Source organism: Dendrobates tinctorius, unplaced genomic scaffold (assembly GCF_039654945.1).
Source record: "Dendrobates tinctorius isolate UK_male_01 unplaced genomic scaffold, ASM3965494v1 ptg000044l, whole genome shotgun sequence".
Taxonomy (NCBI): Eukaryota; Metazoa; Chordata; class Amphibia; order Anura; family Dendrobatidae; genus Dendrobates; species Dendrobates tinctorius.
This window is the reverse complement of record NW_027361712.1, coordinates 4,462,202-4,483,791: the sequence shown is the minus strand read 5'-3', so window position 1 is coordinate 4,483,791 and position 21,590 is coordinate 4,462,202. Positions and strand designations below refer to the sequence as shown.

Here is a 21,590-nt window from a genome sequence, read left to right as displayed (position 1 = left end):
TAGTTTCCATATTTTGATATATTTGGAAATTGTTCTATCACATTCAAACTTATCCAGATGATTTTGACAAAACTTGCATTATGTTCTGTATCTTTGAATGGAAAAAAGCCCCAAGGTAAAAATTGATTGTTAGAGCATGTAATTGAAATAAAATCGTACATTTCCTCTCTAGTTATAAAATCCCATAGAAAATAAATGATGCACACAACTTTAAAATGGCATTAAAATTCTGTTAAGCTTTAGTAATATATATTGATAGGGAATGAGGGAATGGCAACTTTATTTTAACAGATGGGTGGAGGACAGGATTTTATGGCACGTAGTAATATATAGATATTACAGGACCTCTTCCTGCACCTATTTCAGACTGCAAAGCTCTGCTGTCCATAAAATGACTGGAGATGGAGGGTTATGTGATTACTCCAGTCTGTGAGCCTCCTCTTATTGGAAAACATTGAAAAATCTTATACATGAGTCATTTTCCAATTGGAGGAGATTTATAGACAGATATGGTACATGAAAGGAGCTCTATTCAGACAGTGAGGAAGACTATTAATATGCAGACAGTGGAACACAAAGGAGGGGTTTGTTCCTGTACCTGATACAGGAAAGATGTATATCTTTGTACCATGTTAGCCAGTAAAAGGTATCAACCACTGAGGACTCTCAATTATGAATATTTTGCTGTACCTGATAATTCTATATTAGAAGCACAAAATACATTCCCAACACATATGTTAAAATGAAGGTAGAGGACAATCCCTTTAAATAAAGTATGTAATAATCAGTATTGATTGGTATATTACTAGGATAAAGAACTGGTCCAACTGCTGGGTACTGACCACAAGAACAGATGGGTTGTGTCACGCTCGCGCCTTGGCTGAATGGCGCGAGCCGGGGGTTTGTGGCCCCACTGTGCCACAAACCAGACTACCCAGGAAGGGGCGTGACTACGACAGCTGCCTCGGTCTTCACTGGAGCCTCTGATGGTGAGGTCAGGCTTGTGCGGCAGATAGCTGTCGGGTGCCACTCCAGGGTGGTGTCTGGCTGTGGCTGCTGATCCCACACGGGGACAAGTCACTCTTACAGGTGTGACTAACAGGCAGACTGAGACACAGGGCAAGAAGGTACGACAGACACAGGACAGGCGGGCACGGCTTGAGACACAGGACAGGCGGGCACGGCTTGAGACACAGGACAGGCGGGCACGGCTTGAGACACAGGACAGGCGGGCATGGCTTGAGACACAGGACAGGCGGGCACGGCTTGAGACACAGGACAGGCGGGCACGGCTTGAGACACAGGACAGGTGGGCACGGCTTGAGACACAGGACAGGCGGGCACGGCTTGAGACACTGGACAGGTAGATGATGGCTTGAGACACAGGGCAAGCAGGAGTGGTATATGAGAGGACAGGTTTGGACCTGTTCACACAGGAGATGCAGGTATGGATATAGGCAGGAAGGAGTGGTATATGAGAGAACAGGTTTGGACCTGTTCACACAGGAGATGCAGGTATGGATAAGGCAGGAAGGAGTGGTATATGAGAGAACAGGTTTGGACCTGTTCACACAGGAGGTGCAGGTATGGATATAGGCAGGAAGGAGTGGTATATGAGAGAACAGGTTTGGACCTGTTCACACAGGAGATGCAGGTATGGATAAGGCAGGAAGGAGTGGTATATGAGAGAGCAGGTTTGGACCTGTTCACACAGGAGATGCAGGTATGGATATAGGCAGGAAGGTGTGGTATATGAGAGAACAGGTTTGGACCTGTTCACACAGGAGGTGAAGGTAGGCAGAGCCGCAGGAGTGCGGAGCAGGCAGAGCCGCAGGAGTGCGGAGCAGCCAGAGCGGCTAAGGAGCCGTGCAGACAGAGCTGCGAGGGTGCAGATGCACAGATAAAGCTGCGAGGGTGCAGATGCACAGATAAAGCTGCGAGGGTGCAGATGCACAGATAAAGCTGCGAGGGTGCAGATGCACAGATAAAGCTGCGAGGGTGCAGATGCACAGATAAAGCTGCGAGGGTGCAGATGCACAGATAAAGCTGCGAGGGTGCAGATGCACAGACAGGGGGGACACAAGGAAAGACACGGCAGAGAAGGAACCACAAACAAGGAGACTGACAGACAGAGGTAAGACTGAGTTCAGACAGAGACACCGGGACAAAGACACAAGGACCAGGATATTCTGCCTCCTGGCAGGCGGACAGAGTACAGACAAGGTATTGGGAACAAGACTCAAGGGCCAGGATATTCTGCCTCCTGGCAGGCGGACAAGGTACAAAGCAAGACTAGAGTAATCCTCCAGAGAAGGAGACACACAGAACAGGGCCTGGCTTGCTCAGCAGCAAGATACTGAGTATAGACATTGCACAGGCAATGTTTCAGTGGGAGTGGTGAAACTAAATAGTCAAGGGCTCCAGGTGATTGGCCAGGGACAGATTACCCAGGTGCACCCTGACTGCATAAGAACCAGAGAGTTCAGGCACCGCCCCCCTATACACACAGTCTGGAAACATGGAGAGCAGAGGCACAGAGCTGGCAACAGACAGAATTCACAGCATGGCTTGAAGCAGAAAGTAAGTTGGTGTGCGGGGAATGGGAGGCCATGTAGTGATGCCAGCAGGGTTGTTACAGGTTGTTTGTTGTCAATTTTTATCAGACAAGATTTCATCTTAATACATGCACTTAGGAGACTATTTGGTGTCCTCCTTCTCCTCCTCATTCCCCCCGTCCACCACCACTTGAACACCAGGGTGAATATATTCAGTCATGCTCTGGCCACTGTATGTTTTGGCAAGGGTGTTATGATGACCATCATCAAAATACAAAAAATATGTACACCCCAAAGGGGAAATGATTGCCAGCCCATACAGTAAGTGTATGGACATTCCAGGTCTTTGAGACCTGCTCCTAGAAATTGTAGAAATTGGGCCTATTTTTTAATCAGGCCTTCCTCCATGTCTGATCATCCACTGCCACTAGATCAAAAGGGTTTACTTGTTCCGTGCAGTTACAGCCAGTGTTGCATTAACAAGGGTGGGTGGTTAGGCTGTGCGTAAAATACTTGTTCTGAAAAAGGTTGAGGTGTACCCCACAGAGGAAATATTTGTCAGCCCATACACGAAGTGCATGGTCATTCCAAGCTTATGAGAGCCGCTCCTAGAAATTGGGCCTATTTTTTAATCTGGCCTTCCTCCATGTCTGATCATCCACCGCCACTAGATCAAAAGGGTTTACGTGTTCTGTGCAGCTACAGCCAGCGTTGCATTATTAACAAGGGTGGGTGGTTAGGCTGTGCTTAAAATACTTGTTCTGAAAAAGGTTGAGGTATACCCCACAGGGGAAATGTTTGCCAGCCCATACACTAAATGTATGGGCATTCCAAGTCTGTGAGTCCCGCTCCTTTTTAATGGGACAATTTTTTGTTAAAAGGCCCTCCATGTTTCTTCCAAGGGGGATTGGAGTTATTGGGGTGCATATGACTTGGTAGCAGGGCAAGCCTTGCAGTCAATGCATAAGATAACATAATGGGAGAACAAAATGAATAAAGTGAAGTAGATTTTCCTGTGCTCATCCAGTACCTGGGTTCAAAGGTTTATTGGGGCGCATATGACTTGGTAGCAGGGCAGGCCTTGCAGTCAATGCATAAGAAAATGGAATGAGAGTACAAAATGAATAATGTGAAGTGGATTTTCCTGTGCCCATCCAGTTTGTGGGTTCAAAGGCATATTGGTGTGCCTATGTCTTTGGTAGCAGGGCAGGTCTTGCAGTCAATGCATAAAAAACAGAATGGGAGAGCAAAATGAATAATGTGAAGTGGATTTTCCTGTGCCCATCCAGTGTGTGGGTTCAAAAGGCTAATTGGGGTGCATATGACTTGGTAGCAGGGCAGGCCTTGCTGTCAATGCATAAGAAAACAGAATGGGAGCACAAAATGAATAATGTGAAGTGGATTCTCCTGTGCCCATCCAGTATGTGGGTTCAAAGGCTTATTGGTGTGCCTATGTCTTTGGTAGAAGGGCAGGACTTGCATTCAAAGCATAAGAAAACAGAATGGGAGTACAAAATGAATTATGTGAAGTGGATTTTCCTGTGCCCATTCAGTATGTGGGTTCAAAGGCTTATTGGGGTGTGTATGACTTGGTAGCAGGGCAGGCCTTGCAGTCAATGCATAAGAAAACAGAATGGGAGTACAAAATAAATAATGTGAAGTGGATTTTCCGGTGGCCATCCAGTACGTGGCTTGAAAAGCTTATTGGGGTGCATGTAACTTTGGGGCAAGCCAGGCCTTGCATTCAATGCAACATTTTTTCTGGAAGCCCTCCTGTACCTCTCATGAAAGGGGTATTGTCATGCGTCGTAATTATTGGCAGCCCAACCACTCACTGCATAGTCAATAACAGTTTAAGAGACCCACTGTTTAATAATGGCCCTTTAAGAAGAATAATGTCGACTGATGCCCCGGTAAAAATAGGCTCTGTGACTTTGAGTTCCTCATTCATAAATGAAACAAGATGTGTCTGCTTATGTGTCACACACTACATGGCCAGCTAGGGTTGTTAAATGTTACAATGATATTTCCAAGTAAATGCATTTGTATTGGTTGAAAGCAATGTTAGAGTTGAAAAACGCTTCAAAAATGCTGTGTCTGAACATAGCCCAAGTGGGGAGGGACATTTTGGTCTGGGGTTAATTATTTTGCCTTATATACAAGTCATTAACCTGGAAATAATGTACCTTAACATATTTCCCAGCAAAATCCGTTTTGGTTTTGTCATGTGGACCTGTCCTGTGTGACGCAACCAGCAGGCCGGTAACTAGAACAACAGGACGCGGCATGTGATATTGTCCTGGGTGACACAGCTCGCAGGCCGGTAACTAAAATGACAAGACAAAGGGAAGGGAAACAGTTACAACGGTGGGCCCTGCGATAGGGACAGGGGACGTGGAGACCTCCTGCACTCCCCTGAGTCAGTGTCCCTAACGCTCCTAGCGTTCCCTATGCTGGTTCCGCAGCGGGCGCCGATCACGAACCTGTCACCCTAGCACACCCTACACCTATCCCTTGCTAGGGAGCTGGGTGGCGCAGGCACTGGCCCCACTGCTGCACTAATACACACCAAGGAAAAACACAAACAAGGAAACACCACTTAGCTTTACTCTGTTGCACTTGCTCCTGGCCACAGAGTCCACCACCAGCATGCAGCTCTCCTCCTGAATCGCTGCCACCAAGCTCTGTCAGAGCTACGGAAATCCCCTATGACTTCTTTCACACCAGGCTCTGTCAGAGCTGCTCTCCAGCTCCTTCCTCCACCAAGGATGGTTGAAATGAACACTATCACCAACACTGATTGCAACACCTGTAACTCTTTTATAGCAGAGTCAGAAATCGCACCTGTATTATAATCATGTGCACTGAAACTAAAGAAACAAGTGCAATGACGCTCACCACCACCGGTGGGAAACTTAGAACAGACGACACAACAGTGCAATAATCCTAATGGCCACTGGGGGCAAAAACCCACCTAAGCACAGCTTAGGAAAAAAAAAAGATTACCTGTGCTTTATATCTGTCATGATCCAGCATGGATCATGACAGTACCCTCCCCTTAATGAGGGACCTCTGGACCCTCAAGGCCGCTCCCCATCTGGGAACCACCTACAGTGGGGACGCCCAGACCCAGAGTTCACCCCAGCAACCACCTGCATGTCAGGTTGAAGAGAAACGAGCCCGCTGGTATTGGCAACGTATGTTCTGGAGGCAACACACATCTCCGAAGCTCTGACCTGGGGAACGGGTTGTGTATGTGTATGTTTGGTATGAGCTGGTAACACTCCACAACACACTTCCACTGGATGTTTTTTGGTGGCCACCCATACATGCTCGTTCACACACAGGTCCGGACCTGAACGTTTATTTCCACTCGTTCGTTTGTCACCACTTGGAGAACTCTTTCTGGGATTGACAACAGAGGCGTCACACCCCCGCACCTCACCAAGGGGTGCTCCACCCTTCAACCCCTTCCACCACGACTCGGGTCTGCGCCTCCCAGGGTTGGTCTATGGCGAGGGTTGAGACTTGCCCCTACTCTCCTGCAGCACATCTGCTGCCCTCACCGGAGAGGAAGGGGTCCGTTGCAGAGAGACGGCAGAGACAGTAGTTCCTAGGCAGCAGCCCTCACACGAGTGCCCCCAGCTGACTACTTCCCTCGCCCGCCAATCTATTACCGAGTTGTGTCTCTTCAGCTAAGGGAGGCCTAAAACATTAGGTACTGGCATTCCCTCCAAGACGTAGCATGACAAGGACTCCTCATGATGTCCTATACACAGATGGATATTCTCTACGACTTTGGTCAAGCTCCCCTGGCTCAGTGGAGCAGAGTTTATGGCCTGGACTCTTATAGACTGGGCTAGCATACTACACCTCAGACCATGAGTCTGGACAAAGCGAGAAATCACCAGACTCCTGCTCCACTGTCCACAAACACGGGTATCACCTCCGGTACCCTGCCAGCCAAGACCTCTGCTGACATGGTACATTGGGAGGGCAAAATGGGGGAAATGTATACTTCCTGGTCACCTCCCTCCAAGCGACCAGGGGAATGCAGCTTCTCAGATGGCACAAATAATTTGGCGCGCAGTGGGCAAGCCTTCAGGACATGACCAGTCAGCCCACAGTACAAACATGCTGACACCACTCCCTGAACCATAGGCAGCTCCGAATACAACCTAGCTACTCCTACTTGCATGGTTTCATCAGGAAACTTGGCATAAACTGGGCAGGCTCTCATAAAATGGCCAGGCTTCCCACAGGAAAATCATACCCCCCACCACGACGAGCCACAGACACCCCCTTTTTTGTATCAAGAACACCGGGCTGTCTGGGTTCCTCGGTCCGCACTGGTGGGTCCTCCTCCCTAGCGAGGACGTCAGGGGGCACTTTTTGTATATGTCTTTCCCTAAGGCATCTATCCACCTGGATGGCAAGGGACATGGCGGCCTCCAGCGACCTGGGGGCGGCGTACTGCACCAGAGTATCCTGCAACTTCGGAGACAAACCCTGCACAAATTGACTCCTAAGTGCAGGGTCATTCCACTGAGTATTAGTGGCCCATCTCCTAAACTCTGAGCAGTACTCCTCAGCGACTCGGGCTCCCTGTTTACACCTACGGATTTGAGATTCCGCCAGGGCGACGCCATCAAGATCCCCATATACAAGCGCCAAAGCCACAAAGAACTCGTCCACGGACTCTAAAGATGGAGAATCGTCCGGTAGGGAGAAGGCCCAGGAATGGGGATCCCCTTTAAGGAGGGACATAATGATTCACACCTGTTGCTCTTCACTCCCAGATGAACGAGGGCGCAGACTGAAATACAATTTGCAGGCTTGCTGAAATACCAAGAATTGATCTCTCCCTCCAGAAAACCTGTCAGGGAGGGGTATCTTGGGTTCTGGCTGAGCCTGTTCCTGAACCAAGTTCCCAGAGCCCACCAACAGCTGCAGTTGCCGCACCAACCCTCTGCGTAGCCCCCTAATCTCATTAGTAAGGGTCTGCAGCATTTGGGCAAAGGTCTGAACAGGGTCCATGGCTCAGCAGAAAAAAAAGTTCGGTTGGTGATAAATGTCACATGGACCCGTCCTGCGTGACGCAACCAGCAGGCCGGTAACTAGAACAACAGGATGCGGCACATGATATTCTCCTGTGTGACACGGCTCGCAGGCTGGTAACTAAAACTACAAGACAAAGGGAAGGGAAACAGTTACAATGGTGGGCTCTGTGATAGGGACAGGGGATGTGGAGACCTCCTGCACTCCCCTGAGTCAATGTCCCTAACACTCCTAGCGTTCCCTATGCTGGTTCCGCACCGGGCACCGATCACGAGCCTGTCGCCCTAGCACACCCTATACCTATCCCTTGCTAGGGAGCTGGGTGGTGCAGGCACTGGCCTCACTGCTGCACTAATACACACCAAGGAAAAACACAAACAGGGAAACACCACTTAGCTTTACTCTGCTGCACTTGCTCCTGGCAACAGAGTCCACCACCAGCATGCAGCTCTCCTCCTGAATCGCTGCCACCAAGCTCTGTCAGAGCTAAGGAAATCCCCTATGACTCCTTTCACACCAGGTTCTGTCAGAGCTGCTCTCCAGCTCCTTCCTCCACCAAGGATGGTTGAAATGAAAACTATCACCAACACTGATTGCAACACCTGTGACTCTTTTATAGCAGAGCCAGAAATCACACCTGCATTATAATCATGTGCACTGAAACTAAAGAAACAAGTGCAATGACGCTCACCACCACCGAGGGGAAACTTAGAAAAGACGACACCACAGTGCAATAATCCTAATGGCCACCGGGGGCAAAAACCCACCTAAGCACAGCTTAGGAAAAAAAAGGTTACCTGTGCTTTATATCTGTCATGATCCAGCAAAGATCATGACAGGTTTTGTTTTGTGATGTTTTTTGGTGCACTGGTAAAAATAGCATGAAACTCTGACAACATTGTTTAAAGCTGTGAACTAGGAATCAGAAATGCTTCCAGGGGCGATCCCCATGATGTCCCCATGTGATTTGCGCAGTGTTTCCATTATTTTCAGATGTTTTTAGACCTTAGAAGGACCCCCGGGAGGGATCGTGTTAAAAATGCTCAGGTCTCCCGTAGACTTACATTGGGCTCGTTGTGCTGTCAGAGTACCCGAGTATTCCAATTTGCTCGACCCGAGCAACGAGTACCCAAACATTTTAATGCTTGCCCATCACTAGTGGTTATCCATCATCCTCTTAATTACATTCTAGAGGTTTTCAATGGGGTTCAGGTCTGGAGAATGGGCTGCCCATGACAGGGTTTTGATGTGGTGGTCTCTTAATTTTTCCCAGAGCTTTATATGAGTTTCACTTTTTGTATTGAAGAACTGAAATAAATTAACTTTTTGAGGATATTCTAATTTAGTGAGAAGCACTTGTATATGCTCCAGTGCGATCACCACCAAATTTCCCAAAAACCCACCACCAATCATTTTTACAGTCCAATTTAACACCCAATTTAAGAGTGCGGTTTATCGACCAAGAGGAATGAAGCTGTTACATTTTTTGTCGCAGGGTTGGCTCTGGCTTTTATGAAGGGGAGCTCTTTTTTGTAGAGGCAATCGACAGAACTATACAGTATACAGCAAGTCCCAGTACTGACAAATTACAAAAATCCATTTTTGATTTTTATTAGATCAACGTTACGCCCACATACCTCCTTTTTGATGAGCTCAAATAGGGTGGATATTTGTGGAATGTGCTAGGTCTTTACAATATTGAGATCTCCAACTTTCAAGCTATCTTTGTCCTGGATGTCTCGAGAGATATTATTGTCGTGTTACCTATCACAATTTTACTTTTCTATACAGATGAAACATGGCATGGATTACATCATTCATCTGTCCAATGTTAAGATGGAGGTGTTAGGCTGTCCTTATATTAAAGTGAGTGAATGCGCTACATTTGTCAGTTCGCCAAGATGACAAAATATCAAATGCAAACTCCAATATCACAGACCACTGGCTTCAGAGTGTCTGAGATAATTCCTGTGAACAGAGGAAGACCCTCCCTTGGGAAGTGTACCTCTCTGTCTCTGAGTATATAAATATTTGATTTATGCTGCCTGAACCAAGGACAACATGGATCAAAGACCAGTTCTGTTATGGCAGCCGTATGTTTTATTGTGAAATTATGTTACATGAAAAAAAAATTACTTTTAAAATTCAGGCATAAACAATGTAAAAACAATAATTAGTTCAGGAGGGAGGTTCCCGTAAGTTTCTTTCAATCACCCCCCCCTTTGACTAAAAGGTGTCTCCTTAGACTCACACATAAATAGAGACCTGTCATTCTAGTGCAGTGGGGCTATAAGAAGCCTCCAGTGGCCTGCCTCATGGATTAATCATCCTAGCTTCATTGTCCATGGCTGTATTTTAAAAGTATGGTTCAATTTTTGACATGTCACAACATTTCACCACAAAATATACATGGCTGCAATAACAAAGCAAATCTACAGATTTAGGCTGCCATTGCTTGTGCAATATGATTCAGCTGTCAATTTCCAAAAAACAAAGGGAAAAATATGCAATACTAAATTATTATTGTATTTTTTACATAACAGATTATGTATATCATCAAACAAAAAGATTCTGTCATGGTTATTCTTGTGATACTTAAGTCACACTTTAATAAAACCCATTAAAAGCATCCACAATTGGGATGTTAACTAAGAAAACATGCTTTGACCATTGTATTAAACCTGTCTAGTAATTGTTTTGTCGAAGTAACATGTGCTATCTTATCACTAATTCAAGCAAAGGTTTAAAGGTAAAACATTCCCTTGACAATGTGTTCTAAGACTGTCAATTTAATTGCATTTGAAACTTGAAGAAACAAGAAGAAACATGTTCAACAAGAATATCACTGTTGTGGTGGCAAAGATTTAATTACACTTAGTCACAACAATCAATATTAATGTAACACTAGAATTAAAGGAGAAAATATGCTTTAACTTTATTAAAATCTTAAACTTTAGGCAATAAATGTGCATAAATCAGATATTTTATTACTGATGCCAATAAACATCTCTTTGTCACACAGTAAATAATTGTCAAACCTGTAAAGATAAAGTAAGACCACACATAAAAATCACCAGTACTCTTAAAATTAACCAGATGTGTTCAAAAATACATATTAAAGATAATAGTAGCATTACTAAAGCTACAGCATTTATAATTTTCTAAGATTAGAGTGCCATGAAACCTGAAGAAGCACCCTTAGAACATTTATAAATATTGTGATTAAATATGTATGGAGTATATATAGGAAAGAAAACATTTGATCCAGCTCCTGATATCTTACAGATGAAATTCAAGATTTATTCTTGTTCGTTTAAAAAAGGACATGTAATCACCATATGCATTTCGAACAGGACATGTTCTTAGACTTGGTGATTCATTCACGCCAAGGCTAAGAACATGTCCTGTTCGAAACGTGTATGGTGAATATATATCCTTTTTTCCTCCCATGTTTCACCCCCTTTTTCTAAATATCCTTTGGCAAATGTTTTTTGGATATTTCTTTTTTAAATGAATAAGAATAAATTTTGGATTTATTTCTGTAACGTATCAGGGGCTGGATCAAATTTTTTCAATCCTGCATCGAACTGAGTGCTCGAAACGCACTGATCACAGACTCATGAACCTGCTGCAGCTGGTGGAGGGTGAGCTGGTTTATTGCCTTGCATTCATGGAATATACACTCACTGGCCACTTTATTAGGTACACCTGTCCAACTGTGTGTTAAGACTTAATTTCTAATCAGCCAATCACATGGCGGCAACTCAGTGCATTTAGGCATGTAGACATGGTCAAGACAATCTCCTGCAGTTCAAACCGAGCATCAGTATGGGGAAGAAAGGTGATTTGAGTGCCTTTGAACGTGGCATGATTGTTGGTGCCAGAAGGGCTGGTCTGAGAATTTCAGAAACTGCTGATCTACTGGGATTTTCACGCACAACCATCTCTAGGGTTTACAGAGAATGGTCCGAAAAAGAAAAAAAATCCAGTGAGCGGCAGTTCTGTGGCCGGAAATGCCATGTTGATGCCAGAGGTCAGAGGAGAATGGGCAGACTGGTTCGAGCTGATAGAAAGGCAACAGTGACTCAAATTGCCACCCGTTATAACCAAGGTAGGCAGAAGAGCATCTCTGAACGCACAGTGCGTCGAACTTTGAGGCAGATGGGCTACAGCAGCAGAAGACCACACTGGGTACCACTCCTCTCAGCTAAGAACGGGAAACTGAGGCTAAAATTTGCACAAGCTCATCGAAATTGGACAGTAGAAGATTGGAAAAACGTTGCCTGGTCTGATGAGTCTCGATTTCTGCTGCGACATTCGGATGGTAGGGTCAGAATTTGGCGTAAACAACATGAAAGCATGGATCCATCCTGCCTTGTATCAACGGTTCAGGCTGGTGGTGGTGGTGTCATGGTGTGGGGAATTTTTTCTGGGCACTCTTTGGGCCCCTTGGTACCAATTGAGCATCGTTGCAACGCCACAGCCTACCTGAGTATTGTTGCTGACCATGTCCATCCCTTTATGACCACAATGTACCCAACATCTGATGGCTACTTTCAGCAGGATAATGCGCCATGTCATAAAGCTCGAATCATCTCAGATTGGTTTCTTGAACATGACAATGAGTTTACTGTAATCAAATGGCCTCCTCAGTCACCAGATCTCAATCCAATAGAGCATCTTTGGGATGTGGTGGAACGGGAGATTCGCATCAGGGATGTGCAGCCGACAAATCTGCGCCAACTGTGTGATGCCATCATGTCAATATGGTCCAAAATCTCTGAGGAATGCTTCCAGCACCTTGTTGAATCTCTGCCACGAAGAATTGAGGCAGTTCTGAAGGCAAAAGGGGGTCCAACCACTTACTAGCATGGTGTACCTAATAAAGTGGCCAGTGAGTGTATATACAAGTATTTATAGTAATCATGCAAACCAAATAATAAGGATTGGGTATAATTAATGAGCTTTTGGATTTTTATGGGCCTCAATGTACTTTAGAAATTTAATTAAGCAATGTTAATTAAAAAAATGTAGCTGTTTTGCTATTTGACAAGTTTGCCTAAACATTACATTTCAGTGACAATTCATTGCCTTTTTTTGTATCCAAAAATTTAAAACAGAATCCATGCTGGGTCTAGCTACAATTTTTGGACTATAAAACTGGTGGTATTGCTGTACAAAAGGAAACATCTTTAAAGAGAAGGTCCAGCACCTAAAAAGTATTTTATAAATATCCATCCTTACACCCTGACCCTTTTGAAATTTTCTCTATTACACAATATCCCAAAACTTTTTACAATCTACCTAATCTATAAATGTGTTCTTTTACAGTACTTACTGTGAGTAGAGATGAGCGACTTTGCCTTTTTTCGGGTCGAGTCGGGTTTCATGAAACCCGACTTTCGCAAAAGTTGGGTCGAACGCAATCGGCTGATTATCATGAAAAGTCGAAGGCCGACTGAAACACGAAACCCAATGCAAGTCAATGGGGAAGAAAAGTTGACAGTGAGTGGAGGACAGGAAACACACCTACAGTGCCCATTTTAATGCCAAAAACATCAATTCTTATTACTTAAGCTTGTCAACCTTAATTTAATTTATAATAATAGTTAGGCATTGAAAACAGGGAGTTATTTGACTAAAGGTGTGGGGGGTAGGGCTGGCTCCAGATTTTTGTGGGCCTAGGGCCAAAGAGTGTCACTGGGCTCCTTCAACACATGCCACAATTCATGATTCTCTGATACGGCAGAGAAGTAGCAATATAGTGCAATGAAAAATACTTCACTTCTTACATCACATGACTGATATCCATTTTAAATTCTCCAATAGCTCCAAAAACGGACAGTATATTACTCCATACAGTATTATGGCCACTGCATAGTGCGCCATACAGAGTAATGAGGCCCATATATTTCTCCATACAGAATCATTGGTCCCATATAATGTTCGATACAGAATATGATGAGCTCCACATATTGCTACAGTATATGTTGGTCCCAATGGATGAAGCTCCACTGTCTTATGGGCCCAAATAATGCTCCATATATAATGGGCCCCATTTCTAATGCTCCAGTGTATAATGGGCCCTGTAAATGCTGCTCCAGTGTCTGACGTCCCCTATTTGGAAAGCTCCAGCATATGGTAGGCCTCACGGATGATGCTCCAGTGTACGATTGGTCCAAATAATGCTCCATATATAATCTGTTTCATTTACAATGCTCCAGTATATGATGGGCCCCATGGATGATGCTCCAGTGTTTTATGGGCCCAAATAATGCTCCATATATAATGGGCCCCATTTCTAATGCTCCAGTGTATAATGAGCCCTGTAAATGCTGTTCCACTGTCTAATGTCCACCTTTGGAATGCTCCAGTGTATGGTGAGCCCCATATATCATTTTCCAGAGTATAATGCTCCCCAAAAATTGCTCCCAACCTTTAAAACAATTAAATAAGTCTCCTCGCTAGGGAATCCCTGTACTCTGGACTCCTCGCCGTCCCCATCTACCTTCTCTCTGCACTTGGACTGTTTAGGCAGTTGGCGTACAGACGTGATGTAATCGCGTTCTCTGACCAGAATGACACTGTCAGGAAATGCGGAGGACGTCATGGCGGTGGAGCAGGGAGAGGTAAGTATGCAAGTGCTGTGATCCTGAGCAAGCAGGGGGGGGCCCACTCTTGGGCGACGGCACTGGCACAGGGCCCCTCATAGTACACCGGTGTGTCTGACGGCGGGTGTGCACCCCCACCATCAGAGACACTTGAATGTACTATGAGGGACCCTGTGCCAGTGCCGTCGCCCAAGAGTGGGCCCACCCACCTGTCCAGGACAACGGCACTTGTACAGGTGGGTGCGCCAGGTCGTGACCCGGCCCTGGGGGGAGGCAGCCCAGTTAGGGAGGTTGAAAAAATGGCATATGTTGATGTTGGACATTCAGCAGCTGCAAATGGAGGAATTGGAGAAGTCCGAGGGAGAGGAGGACAAAAGCAAGCCATTTTTCTGGCAACCTAGTGTCATCAGGGGAAGGTGGGACAAAGACCTTTGAAACCCATGCATGGTTCATTTTAATGAAGGTTAACAGAAGGGTTTTGGGTTGACAGAAGGGTCCTTTTTTCTGTCAGGATTGATCCAACAGCACTGAATATTTTTTCAGATAGCACACTAGCAGCAGGGCAAGCAAGCTCCTGTAAGGCGTATTGTGCCAATTCAGGCCAGGTGTCCAGTTTACACGCCCAATAGTCAAAGGGGAATGACCTGTGAGGGAGAACATCGATATGGGAGGAGAAGTAGTTTGTAACCATAGTTGACAACTGCTGTCTCCTGTCACTTTCAATCGATGCAGTATTACCAGTCGTGTGAGCGGTACTTGAAAAGTCAGTCCACAACATAGCCATGAAACCCCTGTCTCCAACGCCACATCGGATGTGTGCACCACGAACACCTCTTCCATGTTGCCCCCTACGTCACCGCTGCTGTGTGCTGGGAATGCCTCAAACAAACAGTTTACCAGAGTTGCTTGTTTGTTAGCCAATATTAGCTGTAGGTTCTCCTTTGGCATGATGTTTTGGAATTTGCCTTTATAGCGTGGATCCAGGATGCTGGCCAACCAGTAGTCATCATTTTGGCAATGCGGGGGTCCCTTTTTAGGATCTGAAAGGCATAATCTGACATGTGGGCCAATGTTCCAGGTGTCAATGATGCACTGCAAGTGCTGGTGGAGGAGCACTTTCTGGCAAATCTACATCCCTCCAGTCACATACAAACCCTGTACCTGACCTTGCCACGCCAACATTTTCTCTTGCCCTCTGAGAAGCATCCTCCTCCCCTAAATAATCATCCCCATCCTCCTCCTCTTCCTTTTCTTCCTCCACCTCATCCAGGAGAGTTCCCTGAGCAGACAATGGCTGACTGTCATCAAGGCTTCCCTCCTCCTCTTCCTCTTCCTCCTCAGCTGCAGATGCCTGCTCCTTAATGTGCATCAAAGTTTGCATGAGCAGACGCATAAGTGGGATGCTCATGCTTATGATGGCGTGATCTGCGCTTACCAGCCGTGTGCATTCCTCAAAACACTGAAGGACTTTACAGAGGTCTTTCAGCTTCGACCACTGCACACCCGACAACTTCATGTCTGCCCTCAAACTGCCTGCCCGTGTATCCTCTCACAAATGCTTTACAGCTTGCCTCTGTTGGCACAGCCTCTCAACCATGTGCAGGGTGGAGTTCCACCTTGTTGCAATGTTGATAATTAGGTGGTGCTTGGGAAGGTGGAGCAATTGCTGCAGCTTCTGCATACGACTGGAGTGTACAGGTGACCGGCGGATGTGCGAGCACAGTCTTCGCACCGTCTTCGCACCTTATGGAGCAGGGCTGTTAACTCCGGATAATTATTGAGGAAGCACTGCACCACCAGGTTCAAGGTGTGAGCCAGGCAAGGTATGTGTCTGAGTTTTGAAAGGGCTATGACTGCCACAAAATTCTGGCCGTTATCACTAACAACCTTGCCTGACTCAAGATGTAGACTGCCCAGCCATGACTCAGTTTGTCGCTGCAAGTAGTCAGCCAGTACTTCTGCTGGGTGTCTGTTGTCGCCCAAACAAATCATCTTCAATACAGCCTGCTGACGCTTACCACTAGCTGTTCGATAGTGGGACACCTTGTGTACAACACTGGCAGCTGCGGATGGAGTTCTCGTGCGACTGCGCTCTGTGGACGAGCTTTTGCTTATGGAGGAGGAGAAGGGTCGAACGCCTACAGTCAACTGTTTCCTATACCGTAGGTTAGGAAACACTGTCCCACCGCCGCTGTCCCCTGTGGACCCTGCATCCACCACATTAACCCAATGCGCAGTGATGGACACGTAACGGCCCTGGCCATGCCTACTGGACCATGCATCTGTTGTGAGGTGCACCTTTCCACTCACTGATTGCTTGAGTGCATGGACAATACAGTCTTTCACATGTAGGTGGAGGGCTGGGATGGCTTTTCGAGAAAAGAAGTGCCAACTGGGTAAGTCATAATGTGGTACTGCGTAGGCCATGAGCTCGCGGAAAGCTTCGCTTTCAACCAACCGGTAGGGCATCATCTCTAACAAGTTTAGTTTGGCAATGTGGGCGTTCAAACACAGTGTATGTGGATGAGAGGATGAGTACTTTCTTGTCCTACTCAGAGTCTCTGGTAGGGTGAGCTGGACTTGAGAGCTGCATATGGTGGAACTAGCGGTGGACATGGCAGACTGAGAGAAGGGTTGGTGATGGTGGTCTTGCTGATGGCCTAGATTCAGTCTTTCGTAGCAATAACATTGCGATTGCCTGGCTGCTTTGGCCTTGCGACGACACCTCAACATTTGCTGCTGGTGGTGTGCTAACTGGTGGGCTTACAGTGGGGGAAGCGATGTAGCATTGCTGACTACCTTCATTCGTAGCAGGTGCACATGTGGTACGTGAGGTTTGGTAGTCCGTCTACGCTTGCAAGTGCATGGTGATTAAATGTCTAAGCATGCAACTGGTATTCAAATTTCTCCGATTATTCCCTCGGCTAAAGGTCTTTGCACACTTCTTACAGATAACCTTTGCCTGATCATTAGGATTTTGTTCAAAAAAGTGCCACACTGCACTCTTCTTACTATGAAAGACATTTTGAGGCCTTGCACGCTGTGCTAATTTGACCGTCTGGCCAAGCTGTCCTGCAACTCTTTTGGTTTTTGTAACCCGTTTTTGGACTGCTACGGGCCTGCCAGATACCAGCTGTTGCGATGTCGATGCCTGCTGCGGATCCTCCTCCTCCTCTTCTGAGCTATTGGCAGCGGCACCCTCTTCTCCCAATGGATGTCAATCTGGGTCAACAACTGGGTTATCCATCACGTCCTCTTCAATTTCATGTGCACCTTCCTCTGTGTCACCGTGTAAGGTGGTATAGTATGCGGGAAGAGGCACTTGAGTTTCATCAGGGTCAGATTCTGGCTCAGTACACTGCGAGGACAATGTAGTGCTCTGAGTGAATGTACCAGCAGAAAAAATCTAGCAGTGGCTGTGCATCAGTGCACTCCATGTCAGATTCATCTTGGACTGGGGAATTCACAATTTGACTTGCTAACCCAGGCATGGTATGTGAAAAGAGCTCCATGGAGTAATCTGTAGTGTGGCCTGCCGCATCCTTCACTTTTGGTAGGGGTGGACACAAGGAAAGGTGTTGTTCCTGACCAGGTGCCTCCACTGATGACTCAGTGCTTTTATTTTTTGAAACTTCAGAAGAGGAGGCGATAGAGCTGGAGGCTGTGTCAGCAATGTAAGCCAAAACTTGTTCCTGAAGCTCCGGCTTTAAAAGTGGTTTACCTACTCCCAGAAAAGGGAGCCTTCAAGGCCTTGTGGAGCAAGATGATGACGCAGGCTCAACACCTCCTGCCTTAGGTGCTATTGTGCTTTTGCCACTATTAGGAGATGCACCACCGCCACCATCAGTGCAAGCTGGCAACCCCCGCCCACTTCCACGGCCTCTTCCATCATACTTCCTCATTTTTGCAAAAATGTACCGAAAATACCACCAGCTATATGGTACTGTAAAACAAGGTACAAGGTGTATATAGTATTGGGGAGAATTTGAATCTCCCTAGAGCTTTTAGGAGGCTGAAAAATTATCTTAGTCCCACTATAGATTACACCTCAATTTAACAGGCTGAAATAGGCTGGTGTATGACAAGGTACAAGGTGTATATAGTATTGGGGAGAATTTGAATCTCCCTAGAGATTTTAGGAGGCTGAACAATTATCTCAAGCCCACTATAGATCACACCTAAATTTAACAGGCTGAAATTGGCTGGTGTATGACAAGGTACAAGGTGTATATAGTATTGGGGAGAATTTGAATCTCCCTAGAGATTTTAGGTGGCTGACAATGATGCTCTCAGTCCAAGTATGGCAGCAGGCAGCCTAATAAGCAGGACTGCTGCACACCAAAGTTAGGAAAAATGAACGCTTGGTAACTGTGCAGAAAACAGGAAGAAAGGTATTTTTACTTTCAAAAAAGCAGTTTGCACAGCAGTGTGCAAACAGCAATGCAGCTATCAGGGAGCCTTATAAGGCAGCCTAATAACCAACAGAGCTGATGCACAAAAATATATCCTCCCCTGTCACTGCACACAAACTGTTGTGTTGTACAGTAAAAATCGCTACCAGCAGAAGCAGTTTTTTTTTCTACTTCCCTACCTAACGCTCTTCCTTATTCAGAATCAGCAGCAGCAACCTCTCCCTATGCTAAGATCGGCAGAAGTAAGATGGCGGTCGGCGTGCACGCCCTTTTATAGCCCCTGTGACGCCACACAAAGCAAGCCAATCACTTGCATGCCCTTCTCAAAGATGGTGGTGACCGCTGCCCATGTCATCGCGTTTCCCACAGTGTGCGTCCTTCATCATTGGCTGAAAAAGGGCGCTGGAAGCATCATTTGAAACGCGAGTTTGGCACTCTGGTCGCCGACCTCATGCTATGGTTGGGTTTTGTTTCATGAAAACTGACATTAGGGAAAGTCGGCGACTTATGAATCTGACCGACCCGCTTCGCTCAACTCTGACTGTGAGGTTTCATTTGAGAGGAGTCTCAAATGTGATGTCACAAGACACTAGGGTTGCAATCACTCCCCACATGATCCACTGCTCCTCCTGGAATAGGACCTAAAAGGGGGAAACACTACAGGTACTTACTAGATACTTGCATTGCCGCCCCGTGTAAAGACATCCTAGACCTTGGTTAATGGGAAATGTAAATGCAGCACCGGCACTCTGCTTCTATCTCCGCTGACATAGCTTCTGTGAAAAAAAGCATCATTAGGGGAGAGGAATAAGAAGCAGTGAGTGAAACCAGTGCCACCCCAAAGCTTCTAGCACCAAATAAGTCAACATCAGGTGGCTGCGGTAGAAGCAGTGAATGACACCAGCACCTCCCCCTATGATAATTCATACTAATGTAATTCTAATAACTATGGGGTAATGCTTGTGGCACTCACTGCTTCTATCTCTTCCCAGTGATGACATCTTTCTTCACAGAAGCTGCAATGTTGGTGGAGACAGAAGCAGAGTTTTGGTGCTGCACTCACATCATCCGTATCGTCCATCACCCAGGAGTCAGGATGTCTTCAGAGAAGGCAGGGATGCAAAAAAACTATTTAGTACCTGCAGTGCTGCCCCTTGTAGCACCTTGTTCCAGAAGGGGCAATAGATCCTGCAGGGAGTGAGTCCAGCATCAGTCTCCTGTGTCATCATGATTGAGGCTATACTAAAAACACCTTCACAGGAAGTACGGTAAAAAAAACCTTTCAGAAATTAAGTACATATGGTGAAATGGTGTAGGGTGTTGTGTAATAAAGGAAATTACAAAAGTGGCTAGCATGTAAGGATAGATTGTTAAAAAATACATTTCAGGTGCCAGACCACCCATTTCAGCACCGGTTAACCATTTGTGGTCATAAAATTGTATGGTCATATTTTTCTTAAACTACACAATTATTAATTGCTTGTCAGTAGTGATAAGCGAACGTGCTTAGATAAGGCATTATCCAAGCATGTTCATGTGCTACATAAGTGTTTTCGACGTGCATGCAAAATATGTTTGAGTCCCCGCAACTACATGTGTTGCGGCTGTTCAACAGCCGCAACACATGCAGGGATTGTCTGTTTGTTAGGCAATCCCTGCCTGGATTGCAGCTGTCGAACACCTGCGAGACATGAAGAGACATTTTTTTGAGCATGCTGAAGACACTCGGTTAGCACATGACCGTGTTTGGATAATGCCTTATTAAAGCACGTTCACTCATCACTTCTCATGAGTTATTTTCATTGTCATCTATTAAAAGATCTGCATTGTTTATGTAAGACAGAAATGAATCTGCCAATAAATAGGCAAGCTATCATAAAGTATGTGTTTATTTTTGTAGCTGAGGACACTGATGTTGACCTAGATACTATGAAGGCAGGTGCTAATGGATTTATTGGGTGCCTTTCTGCTGTGCGTTTCAATAACATCGTACCACTAAAGATCGCTTTCAAAAACAATCTAACTTCTCAAATACTTATAAAAGGGCGTATTATAGAATCTAATTGTGGATCAATAAATGGAGAAGATGCAGGATCTGGTGAAACAACCCACTCGTTTGCAGGTAATTTTACTCAAAATCATTTATTTGGAAATTAAAAATAAAATCTTAGAAAACGACACTTTTTCCCTCTATTCCTCTATGAACACCTTTTCAGAATTTCAACCTAAAGGGAATATGTCAATAAAATACTGTATGACTTATACAACATAGGATTTATATTTTTAATGTGATGATCCATGGATAAGGCTGGTTTCACATTTGCTTCTGTGCGTGCAGCGTTTGTTCCGCATATTGGGTACATATTGCTCCTGGCTTCACTCCATATGGGTCTTTACATCCAGCACTTCTTCTCCATGTCACTGGACATGGGTGTTCTATTCAGCCTTCTGTTTTAACACTTGCATGCCTGAACGGCCATCCTAGGGTTGATCAATTACTATGACCTTGTTTTTGAACTGATATGCATGTTATCTAAAGGTATTTTTTCAATTGTGTTACCTGGATTATCTTGCTAATGTTCTGACATTTGCTTGCATTGCTCAAATAAGGTACAATATCTGGATATTTTTATCCCTGGTAGGCACATTTCACATTGTCAACTGTCATTTGGTATGCTGTCTATATGTTCATTGGGCTGCTATTTCTACAAATCTTTTTGGAGTGGTACCATAGGTTGCAGGCTTTATCATGAACCTATGGTTGTTTAGCTATGTCACATGGGCGACTTTTTAATGTTTCTAAATGTTTGTGTTGGTTTATTCATGTTCAATAAAATAATTTGCTTCCTAACGCTGATTCCTGGCTGTGGTGATCCCCTTTTTATGGCCTATCCTTTTTCTTTCTGTGTTTGTCATAACTCTTTATTATAGGCCTTGGCTGGATCCTGCATTTC

The 21,590-nt window shown here is 45.5% G+C and overlaps 1 protein-coding gene across 2 annotated transcripts in view; it reads left to right on the top strand.

The window, feature by feature from the left end:
* The window catches only part of CNTNAP4 (contactin associated protein family member 4), a 1,095,419-nt gene that overhangs the window by 755,987 nt on the left and 317,842 nt on the right, over window positions 1-21,590 (top strand). Inside the window, exon 22 of one of the 2 annotated variants that reach the window (XM_073575314.1) lies at window positions 20,537-20,758. The exons of the other annotated variant lie outside the window; for it this stretch is intronic. Within the exon in view, the coding sequence (XP_073431415.1) occupies window positions 20,537-20,758 (222 nt within the window). The remainder of the gene's footprint in view (window positions 1-20,536; window positions 20,759-21,590) is intronic. 2 annotated transcript variants of the gene reach the window in all.